This window comes from Neoarius graeffei, chromosome 8, assembly GCF_027579695.1.
Source record: "Neoarius graeffei isolate fNeoGra1 chromosome 8, fNeoGra1.pri, whole genome shotgun sequence".
Lineage (NCBI taxonomy): Eukaryota > Metazoa > Chordata > Actinopteri > Siluriformes > Ariidae > Neoarius > Neoarius graeffei.
This window is the reverse complement of record NC_083576.1, coordinates 3377967-3389497: the sequence shown is the minus strand read 5'-3', so window position 1 is coordinate 3389497 and position 11531 is coordinate 3377967. Positions and strand designations below refer to the sequence as shown.

General features: G+C 42.6%; 1 protein-coding gene across 1 annotated transcript in view; it reads left to right on the top strand.

The window, feature by feature from the left end:
- si:ch211-203d1.3 (protein phosphatase Slingshot homolog 3) overlaps positions 1–11531 on the top strand; it is a 39529-nt gene that overhangs the window by 7423 nt on the left and 20575 nt on the right. The window contains exon 3 of the mRNA XM_060927222.1: positions 8272–8388. Coding sequence (XP_060783205.1) covers positions 8272–8388 — 117 coding nt within the window. The remainder of the gene's footprint in view (positions 1–8271; positions 8389–11531) is intronic.

Sequence of the window (11531 nt, the reverse complement as noted above, 5' to 3'; positions counted from 1 at the left end):
TTTTGGCAAAAATGTTGGCAGCCATTAATGTCTTGTATTAAGTAAAAAATAATGTAAAGTGCGCACAGTCCTTCACTGTAAACATAACACACTTTCAGTACCTATATAAACACTGACTCGCACATCATGCTGTATTGCCAGATCCTGCTGACGTTTTCCAGCCGAAAATATTTTTAAAACCCGCCAAAATGCACTTAAAACCGACCAACAGAGCGTGAAAACGCCCAATCTGGCAACACTGGAAGTAAGGCGGAAGGTAGTTTGTCGACGTCACCTCAAGACGACGCCAGCGATTGGTCAAATTTGCGGGAAAGTTGCGGTGATTGGATATAATTGCAACCCCGCCCTGAATTCGCGGGGATTGGTTGAAAAATCCTGGAGGGTCTGATATATATTTAGACACTCACACAAATTGTGGTTGTTGTTGTTTTTTTTTTTACCTGTTTACTGAAACATATTCAAGTTATAGTTATATAATGGACATGGACATAAAGTCCAGACTTTCAGCTTTCATTTGAGGGTATCCACATTAAAATTGGATGAAGGGTTTAGGAGTTTCAGCTCCTTAACATGTGCCATCCTGTTTTTAAAGGGACCAAAAGTAATTGGACAACTGACTCAAAGGCTATTTCATGGGCAGGTGTGGGCAATTCCTTCATTATGTCATTCTCAATTAAGCAGATAAAAGGCCTGGAGTTGATTTGAGGTGTGGTGCTTGCATTTGGAAGATTTTGCTGTGAAGAAAACATGCGGTCAAAGGAGCTCTCCATGCAGGTGAAACAAGCCATCCTTAAGCTGCGAAAACAGAAAAAACCCATCCGAGAAATTGCTACAATATTAGGAGTGGCAAAATCTACAGTTTGGTACATCCTGAGAAAGAAAGAAAGAAAGAAAGAAAGAAAGAAAGCACTGGTGAACTCATCAATGCAAAAAGACCTGGACACTCACAGATGACAACAGTGGTAGATGATCGCAGAATAATTTCCATGGTGAAGAGAAACCCCTTCACAACAACCAACCAAGTGAACAACACTCTCCAGGAGGTAGGCGTATCAATATCCAAATCTACCATAAAGAGAAGACTGCATGAAAGTAAATACAGAGGGTTAGCTGTACGGTGCAAGCCACTCATAAGCCTCAAGAATAAAAAGGCTAGATTGGACTTTGCCAAAAAAGCATCTAAAAAAGCCAGCACAGTTCTGGAAGAACATTCTTTGGACAGATGAAACCAAGATCAACCTCTACCAGAATGATGGAAAGAAAAAAGTATGGCGAAGGCGTGGTACAGCTCATGATCCAAAGCATACCACATCATCTGTAAAACATGGCGGAGGCAGTGTGATGGCTTGGGCATGCATGGCTGCCAGTGGCACTGGGTCACTAGTGTTTATTGATGATGTGACACAGGACAGAAGCAGCCGGATGAATTCTGAGGTATTCAGAGACATACTGTGTGCTCAAATCCAGCCAAACTGATTGGTCGGCGTTTCATAATACAGATGGACAATGACCCAAAACATAAAGCCAAAGCAACCCAGGAGTTTATTAAAGCAAGAAGTGGAATATTCTTGAATGGCCAAGTCAGTCACCTGATCTCAACCCAATTGAGCAGCATTTCACCTGTTAAAGACTAAACTTCAGACAGAAAGGCCCACAAACAAACAGCAACTGAAAACCGCTGCAGTAAAGGCCTGGCAGAGCATTAAAAAGGAGGAAACACAGCGTCTGGTGATGTCCATGAGTTCAAGACTTCAGGCAGTCATTGCCAACAAAGGGTTTTCAACCAAGTATTAGAAATGAACATTTTATTTACAATTATTTAATTTGTCCAATTACTTTTGATCCCCTGAAATGAAGAGATTGTGTTTAAAAATGCTTTAGTTCCTCACATTTTTATGCAATCATTTTGTTCAACCCAGTGAATTAAAGCTGAAAGTCTGAACTTCAACTGCATCTGAATTGTTTTGTTCAAAATTCATTGTGGTAATGTACAGAACCAAAATTAGAAAAAAAATGTCTCTGTCCAAATATTTATGGACCTAACTGTATATTTGAAGTTCACTATAACTACAGATGACACAGAGTCACTTTTTCTGTCCTGATTTCCTGAGATCTCCAGCTACCACCTGACAGTGACACGCCCCCAGTCCTGTTGTCTCATCTCATCTCATTATCTGTAGCCGCTTTATCCTGTTCTACAGGGTCGCAGGCAAGCTGGATCCTATCCCAGCTGACTACAGGCGAAAGGCGGGGTACACCCTGGACAAGTCGCCAGGTCATCACAGGGCTGACACATAGACACAGACAACCATTCACACTCACATTCACACCTACGCTCAATTTAGAGTCACCAGTTAACCTAACCTGCATGTCTTTGGACTGTGGGGGAAACCGGAGCACCCGGAGGAAACCCACGCGGACACGGGGAGAACATGCAAACTCCGCACAGAAAGGCCCTCGCCGGCCCCGGGGCTCGAACCCGGACCTTCTTGCTGTGAGGTGACAGCGCTAACCACTACACCCCCATGCCGCCCCATAAATAATATCTTTAAATGTTTTTTTTTTTTAACTGAAGCACTTTACACTTTAACCCTTTCACACAAAAACCCGGTACTGATGTACTGCTCGCAGACTGGTGCCAGCTCCGATTTGCATTTTTAATTTCCTTTTTTTTTTATTTTGTATTTTTTTATTAGTAGCCTATGGATCTATATTTGGTATACACACTAACTACCTGTTTACAAACAAACATCGATCATGACAAGTTGTTATTATTGCAAATACAAAATATACCAGTTTGAGTTATTAGAATATTATTATTACTAATAATAATGATAATTGGGCAGCACAGTGTTTAGCACTGTTGCTTCACAACAAGAAGGTTCTGGGTTTGAGCCCAGTAGCCGGCGAGGGCCTTTCTGTGTGGAGTTTGCATGTTCTCCCTGTGTCTGCGTGGGTTTCCTCCGGCTGCTCCGGTTTTCCCCACAGTCCAAAGACATGCATCCATTATCTGTAGTTGCTTATCTTGTTCTGCAGGGTTGCAGGCAAGCTGCATCCTATCCCAGCTGACTCTGGTGAGAGGCGGGGTTCACCCTGGACAAGTCACCAGGTCATCACAGAGTGACACATAGACACACAACCATTCACACTCACATTCACACATACGGTGAATTTAGAGCCAATTATCCTAACCTGCATGTCTTTGGACTGTGGGGGAAACATGCAAACTCTACACAGAAAGGCTCCTCGCCGCCCGCTGGTCTCAAACCTTGTTGCTATGAGGTGACAGCACTAACCACTACACTACTGTGCTACCCCCCAAAACATGCAGGTTAGGATAACTGGTGGCTCTAAATTGACCGTAGGTGTGAATGGTTGTGTGTTAGCCCTGTGATGATCTGGTGACTTGTCCAGGGTGAACCCTGCCTCTCACCCATAGTCAGCTGGGATAGGATCCAGCTCACCCGTAGAACAGGATAAGCGGCTCCAGATAATGGATGGATAATAATAATAATAATAATAATAATCACACAATCTCTCTCCCCTCCCTGATGGACATTTACTGTACACCTCCTGCTGCCTTAGCAGAGCTAAGAACATTATCAAGGACAGCTCCCACCCTGGCTTTGATCTGTTTGACCTGTTGCCCTCAGGGAGCCGCTACAGGTTCATCAGGACAAAAACAAATAGATTCAAAAGCAGCTTCTTTCCAAAAGCCATAACCGCCCTGAACTCGAATATGCTCTGACTTTATAGTCTAACCCCTCTGTGCAATACTTCAGAATTGTGCAATATTTTATTTTATAATGTGACTGTCTCTGTGCAACTTTATAATGTGCAATACTTCACTCCATATTGTGAAACACAACACATACGCTTCAGGACTGTGCACCTTACACCCATTACACCCTCACCTTCTTTTTCTCTCTCTCTACACGCTGTTTGCACTGTTATTGGAGTTAATCTCATTGTGCATGGGTATAGTGACAATAAAGGCATTCTATTCTATTCTATTCTATTCTATTCTATTCTATTCTATTCTAACTGCTTTGTTGACTGCGCATGCGCATTGGAATCAGGTACAAGAAAACACTTTCAGAAATAAAATGTATGTTTCTGAAATGGAATTAGAATGATGTAGTGTGCATTCATGGCCCTTTAATGGAGAACCCAGTCCTCTTCCATTTAAGGCCACAGGGCTGAGGAGGCTTTTCACAGCCTGCTGAGTGCAGTAGTGTGCGTCATCCGCTCGGTCTGAAGCACTCAAACACCTCGGGTTGCTGCAGCTCAGGGGAGTTTAGTGTACTACTTGGTATGGTAGTATGCATGTGTTGAAGCACAGCCCGGGTGTGTGTGTGTGTGTGTTAGTATGAATGTTGCCTGAAGTGTATTTTGCTTCCTGCTTCCAGAGCTCGAGCTTCTCTTCTCTTCTCCACGCAGAACTTCTCACCATCCGGACCGCAGCAGTTCAGAGGAAACAAGCGCACAGGATCATTTCGGATTTTATTCACAAGATTGGAAATATTCAGTGCTTTATTTTTGTACACAGATCAGGTAATAAGCGGTTATGGCGTGTTTATGTCGCTTGTTATTTTGAGGAACTAGGAATGCGCACACAGCTGTGGCTTAATAACTGTAGGGCAGATGTGTTTATTAGTGTAAATGCAGATGTGTTTATTAGTGTAAATGCAGATGTGTTTATTAGTGTAAATGCAGATGTGTTTATTAGTGTGAATGCAGATGTTTATTAGTATAAATGCAGATGACATTAAAACCCCTGAATGAACTGGATATCATGCCATGGTAGCCTGCGTGGTTGTGCCGAATAATTGTGTGAATATGTTTTGTTGTTGTTGAACGTATGGTTGCTTGTTTGCATGGAAGTCTGAAGCCTCCACTGTGTTCCTGGAGATGCACAGGAATGTGTGGTATGTGCATTCTGTTACCTGTTCAGGTATGAACACAGTGCCTGGGGGATGGGTTCAGCTGTTAGATCAGTAGACCAGGGGGGAAAAATATATTGATTTGATTTGAATATCACATTGCAGGGTGGTACGGTGGTGTAGTGGTTAGCACTATTGCCTCACAGCAAGAAGGTTCCGGGTTCAAGCCCAGTGGCTGGCGAGGGCCTTTCTGTGTGGAGTTTTGGATGTTCTCCCTGACATGCAGTTAGGTTGACGTGGGGCAGCCATGGGCTGAAATGCCCTTGAGCGAGGTACCGAACCCCTGACTGCTCCCCGGGCGCTCTGGTGTGGCTGCCCACTGCTCTGGGTGTGTGTGCACATGTGTGTGTTCATAATCAGGGTCCAGGAGAGTTTGGAAATGACTAACCAGCTCTACCAGGTGGAATGATCCGAGGATTTTGCGTACTGTGGTTTTCTGAGAGTGAGACTGATCTGCGAGTGTGGTGTGGTGTAGTCTGAGAAAGACACTCACTGGCTATTTGTGCTTGGCTGCAGGAGTGGAACCCAATGTGGTGTTCTCCTTCTGTTGCATGCTGAGATGCTTTTCTGCTCACCACAGTTGTAAAGAGTGATTGATTTGAGTTACTATATCCATCCTGGCAAACAAGCTCAAACCACCTCAAATCTGTCCATTTTCCTCTGACCCTGTCTCATCAACGAGGCGTCCCCCCCCCCCAGAACTGTTGCTCGCTCACGCACTCAATGTGTGGGTTCTTCTCTTCTCTTCTCCCCCAGCACCATTCTGTGTAAACTCTCAAGATTGTTGTATGAAATACTCAAACCAGTCCATCTGGCTCAAACCAACACCCGTGCCAACACGCAGTGAAAGAAAGTCACACTTCACTGTGTGATCACAAATTTTCCCATTCTGATGTTTGAACATTGTAAACATTAACTGAAGCTCTTGATTTGAATCTGCGTGATTTTATTTGATGCATTGTGCTGCTGATTAGAGAACTGCATCAAACAGCAGCTGGGTGTTCCTAATAAAGTGGCCAGTGAGTGTATTGTCATTTGATTGTTGATCTACTCTTGAGTATCATGAGTTTATTGTTTGATGTGATTTTATAGTTTGCAATACCTGGAGTATAGTTGATCATATTGTGTGTGTGTATGTAGTATTGTGAGTGTAGTCTTTAATATTTTGATTACTGTCTGTGATGTCTGTAGTATAATCAGCAATATGGTGAGTAATTAGTAGTCGGTGATTATTGTGAGTATAATCTGTGATATTTTGGGTAAAGTTAAGTGTTTTTTTTTTTTCTTAGTATACTGTAGTCCGCGATATTGCGGGTATAGTGTGTGTGATATTGTGAGTGATATCTGGAGTATAGTCAGCAGTATCATGAGTATAGTATGTGATGTTGCAAGTAAAGGCTGTGGTATTGTGAGTATAGTTTAGTGACACATTAGGAGTATAATCTGCAGTATAGTGAGTGCAGTCAGTGATGTGAGTATAGTCTGCAGTATTCTGTGTGTGTGTGTGTGTGTGTGTGTGTGTGTGTATAGTCGGTGATTTATATTGCAGGTGTAGTGTGTGGTATTGTGAGTATAGTCCGCGATATCGTGAGTGTAGTCAGTGTTGTGAGTATGGTCTCCGCTATCATAAATGCAGTGTGTGGTATTGAGTGTAGTCTGTGATATCTGGAGTATAGTCAGCAATATGGTGAGTAATTAGTAGTCAGTGATTATTGTGAGTATAATCTGTGATATTTAGGGTGAAGTTAAGTGATTTTTTTTTTTTTCTTAGTATACTGTAGTCCATGATATTGCGGGTATAGTGTGTGATATTGTGAGTGATATCTGGAGTATAGTAAGCAGTATCATGAGCATAGTATGTGATGTTGCAAGTAAAGGCTGTGGTATTGTGAGTATAGTTTAGTGATACATTAGGAGTATAATCTGCAGTATAGTGAGTGCAGTCAGTGATGTGAGTATAGTCTGCAGTATTCTGTGTGTGTGTGTGTGTGTGTGTATAGTCGGTGATTTATATTGCAGGTGTAGTGTGTGGTATTGTGAGTATAGTCCGCGATATCGTGAGTGTAGTCAGTGGTGTGAGTATGGTCTCCACTATCGTAAATGCAGTGTGTGGTATTGTGAGTGTAGTCTGTGATATCTGGAGTATAGTCAGCAGTATCGTGAGTGTAGTCTGTGATGTTAACTGGAGTCTGCACTATCAGGAGTGTAGTCGGTGAAATCATGAGTGGAGTCTGTGATGTTGTGAGTACAGTCGGTGATATTGTGAGTATGGTTAGTAATCCCATGAGTTCAGTCAGTGATGTTGGGAGTACAGTCTGGTATCGCAGGTGTAGTCTGGTGATGATCATATAAAGTATTCAACGTTGCGAGTATGGTCTGTGGTGTTGAGTATACTCTGTCCTCACGAGTGTAGTGGTGATATGAGTGTAGTTTGCGATAGTGTGAGTATACTTCGCATTATGAATAGTCAGTGGTATCACAAGTATAGTGATTAGGTACTGAGAGTATAGTCAGCAGTATTGAGTATAGTAGGGGTTTGTTTTTGTTTTTATAACTGTTCTGGATGTGAAGCATCTGCACATGAAAGCAAAGTGAAGTGCTCCAGGTGATGTGCGAGTCGTGACGGGTGATATTCTCGAACTAAAGCTATTCAGGTGACATGATGGTTTGATTGTGTAACTGCAGTGTACCAGATCAAGTGTTACAGGCAAAGTGCAGCAAGTAAGGTGTGTCCTCACCAGGTAAAGGGCGAGGTGGGTCGGACGAGGTGAGGTGGGTCGGGTCGGATGAGGTGCGACGGGTGAGGTGGGGTGCGAAGGGTGGGTTGTGTCAGGTGAGTTGCGACGGGTGAGGTGGGGTGCGACAGGTCAGGTGGGGTGGGTTAGGTGAAGTAATGTTGTAATGTTCCAGGTGTGAAGTGCACCAGCTGAAGTGTGCAAGCTCACCTGTGTTATTTGAAGTGCACCAGGTGATGTGAACCAGTTGAACTGCTGGGTGAAGTGCACTAGTTGATGTAAGACAGGTGAAGTGCACTTGTTGACATGAGACAGGTGATATGTGACAGTTGAAGTGTCTCAAGTGACATGTGGTGCAGAAGGTGACGTGCCAACTGAAGTGCTCCAAGTGATGTGAGACAGGTGACATGACCCAGTTGAATTATACCAGATAAAGTGCTTCAGGTGATGTGAGACAGGTGACATGTGCCAGGTGAAGTGCCCTGACTGGTCTGTCCAGTCCTCTGTTCTCAGGTTGCACAATGTGCTGCACTGGAAAACTTTTTTTTTTTTTTTTCTTCCTGTGTTAAGTTTTCACCTCTGTCGTCTCTCAGCAGGAGTGTAAACACCTTCGTACGGGTCACGTCTCACCTGAGCGGCGTTTCAGTGAGCCGGGAGCTGGGATGGCGTTACTGACCCTGCACAGACCACCGTCTGTCTCCACAGCGCCGGTGAGTTTTACAACGACATCATTACACAATGTCTGAGCATTATGAATCCACTAACGAGCTGTTTTTATTTTCTTTATTATTTCCTCGTTCAGTTCTATACAGAATGTCACAATAACATGCAGCTCAGAGACAAGTGTCCTGCAGATGAAAATGTTTGTACACCTTTAAGACAATGAATGAATATATATATATATATATATATATATATATATATATATATATATATATATATATATATATATATATATATAAAATATGCGCTTTTTTTTTTTAAATCTTTTTGGAATTTTGTTTTGGAAAATGATGAACGAGAGATGTGTACGTATTTAACCTTTTTGCCATTCATGTCCCATAGGGGATACAAACTTTTGCACTTGACTAATTCCGTAGTTTCTTATTAAAATAATGTTGGAGTGGAAGTTAACTTGAGAAGAAAACTCAAATCTAGTCAGAGAAGCTGAGTGAACGTTAGCTCGTGACAGATGATGTAAGACAGGTGAAGTGCACGAGTTTAGGTTTAATGAGTGAAAGCTAAACTATCAGGAGTTATTTTAGTTTAGCTATTAACGAAGGAAATTGTGTGCAGCTATTGTGTGACTGCTAATCCTAAAGAGAAATCAAACCTGTAGCAAGCGAAAGTTTCGCAAACCTAGCGCCTGAAAGCATACCTAGTTAGCAAAAGCTAACCTCGCAAAAGAATCTAACCTCATGAGGAAATTTAAGCTAGCGACTGAAAGATAATCTAGCAAGAGTGAAACCTACCGTAGCGACTGAAAGATGATCTAGCTTGTGAAAGCTGACCTAGCAAAAAAAAAACCTAACGTTGCAAGCAAGATTTAACTTGGCAAGTGAAGGCTACCTAGTTAGCTAATGCGGTGTCTCAATTGGCACACTTCCATACTCCACGTACGCTGAGTGTGTAACAACGACATAATTTCCATGTCGTCTGAAATATCTATGCACACGAGAGGAAAAATAAAAACACGTTCATTTTTAAGAGGTGAGCAAAAAAAAGCTGGTAGACAGATTTTTATGCAGGTGATGCGGTAAAATGTTACGATGATCATTTCCAGTAAGTGCACAACTTGCCACGTTCAATTTGAAACAACACGACCCTGTCGAAATTCACTCACTACGCAAGTAAGTACATGGCGTGTACAGTGAATTGAGACACGGCGCAAATCTGACCTCGCAAAAACGCAACTTGACGTAGCGAGAGAAGGATGATGTTGCTCGTGAAAGCTAACCAAAGGAAATCGAACCCAGTGAGCATAGCTACTGATTTCTAGTTGCTTGAGAGAGGCGGAGTTTCAGCCAATCGAGAATGCTCATTAGAATGTGGTTAGAATGTTAGGCCACGCCCACTAGGACAGTCTGAGGTCGGTGTGATCAGAGCGTTCAGCTGGAAGTTTGATAATATTTATTTGTAATGTCTTGTCGTGGGCGGCATGGTGGTGTAGTGGTTAGCGCTGTCGCCTCACAGCAAGAAGGTCCTGGGTTCGAGCCCCGTGGCCGGCGAGGGCCTTTCTGTGTGGAGTTTGCATGTTCTCCCCGTGTCCGCGTGGGTTTCCTCCGGGTGCTCCGGTTTCCCCCACAGTCCAAAGACATGCAGGTTAGGTTAACTGGTGACTCTAAATTGAGCGTAGGTGTGAATGTGAGTGTGAATGGTTGTCTGTGTCTATGTGTCAGCCCTGTGATGACCTGGCGACTTGTCCAGGGTGTACCCCGCCTTTCGCCCGTAGTCAGCTGGGATAGGATCCAGCTCGCCTGCGACCCTGTAGAACAGGATAAAGCGGCTTGAGATAATGAGATGAGATGTCTTGTCGTTTTTGTTTTTCATTCTGACTTTGCAGGATGTTTAATAGACACTTGAATGGTTTTGATAGAAATATTTGTAATATTTTTATATGATATTATTTGAGTGGGCGTGTCACCGAGCGCGTAACAAACAGCTCTTTTGTGGATGTTGATGGACTCGTTGTTGTTTGTTAGTTTTACTGAACACTTGCATTTCATCCCTTCATCTCATCCTGTCTTCTTTTTTTCTTTCCTTGCTTCATGTTCACTTTCTTTCTTTCTTTCTTTCTTTCTTTCTTTCTTTCTTTCTTTCTTTCTTTCTTTCTTTCTTTCTTTCTTTCAGCTCGTATGTGGCACTTCTTCTCTTTGGTATGTACTCCTTTCATGTTGAGAAATTCACCTTCTTTCAACACACATTGTAATCATGTTTGTTTTTAATTGCATTTTTGCGTGCCAGTATTTAACATTTATCCACTGAGCCGGAAATATTTACACCCCCGTTATAAAGGCGATGGCTCCATGCTCGTTAGCTTCACAGGATTCACAGTGCAAGGGCTCGGCAGGTCTGTACTCATCCTCTTATATTTTTCTCTCATTTCATCCCTCCTCGGTTTGGACATGTCTGTCGCCTAACAGGTCGTGTTTCTATCTCCAGTTTCTTCTCGCTGTGCTTTCCACTATCTCCTTTCTCACACGCTTCCTTGGTGTCCAATCGTGTGTAAACTTGCTGCGACATGCCAAGTGGTTTCCTTTTTTTTTTTTTTTTCCTGTTTGCAGGAAATAAAAGGAATTATGTATTTATTTTTTCTCCTTCTGTCTGCAATCTTGTCATATTACTGAAGAAAATTTCACTCTGAAACACAATCTGTTGCTATATTGTTGACTGACATGTAACCCGATTTTCACAACAATGACCGGTGAGTGTGGTGGGTTTTTTTATTATTTATTTATTTTATTTCTGTGTTTGTGTGCAAGAAAGTGATTTTTTTCAACTCGAGGCAAATTAGATATGATGCTGTAAAGCGTCAAATACAAACATCTGGCTTGATCGATTCATCAGATGAGATAAAGAGAACCTGGCATGTGAGAGCTGTCGTCGGCCGTCAGCAAAACCTTAATTTGAACGATTTTTAAAAAAAAATTCTATGCAAATTATGCATGACATAAAACAACAAATCCAAACGATTGGCTCTACGACTGCAACAACACGTTGACGTAATCGATTACGTTGACTGACGCGAATAAGTGTTTATGTCATGCGTCACACTGTATACGTTCATCTCCGATCATGGTGGCGCCCTCTCCTGGGCATCCTGAAAATCAGACTCCCAAAAACGCTGAATCAG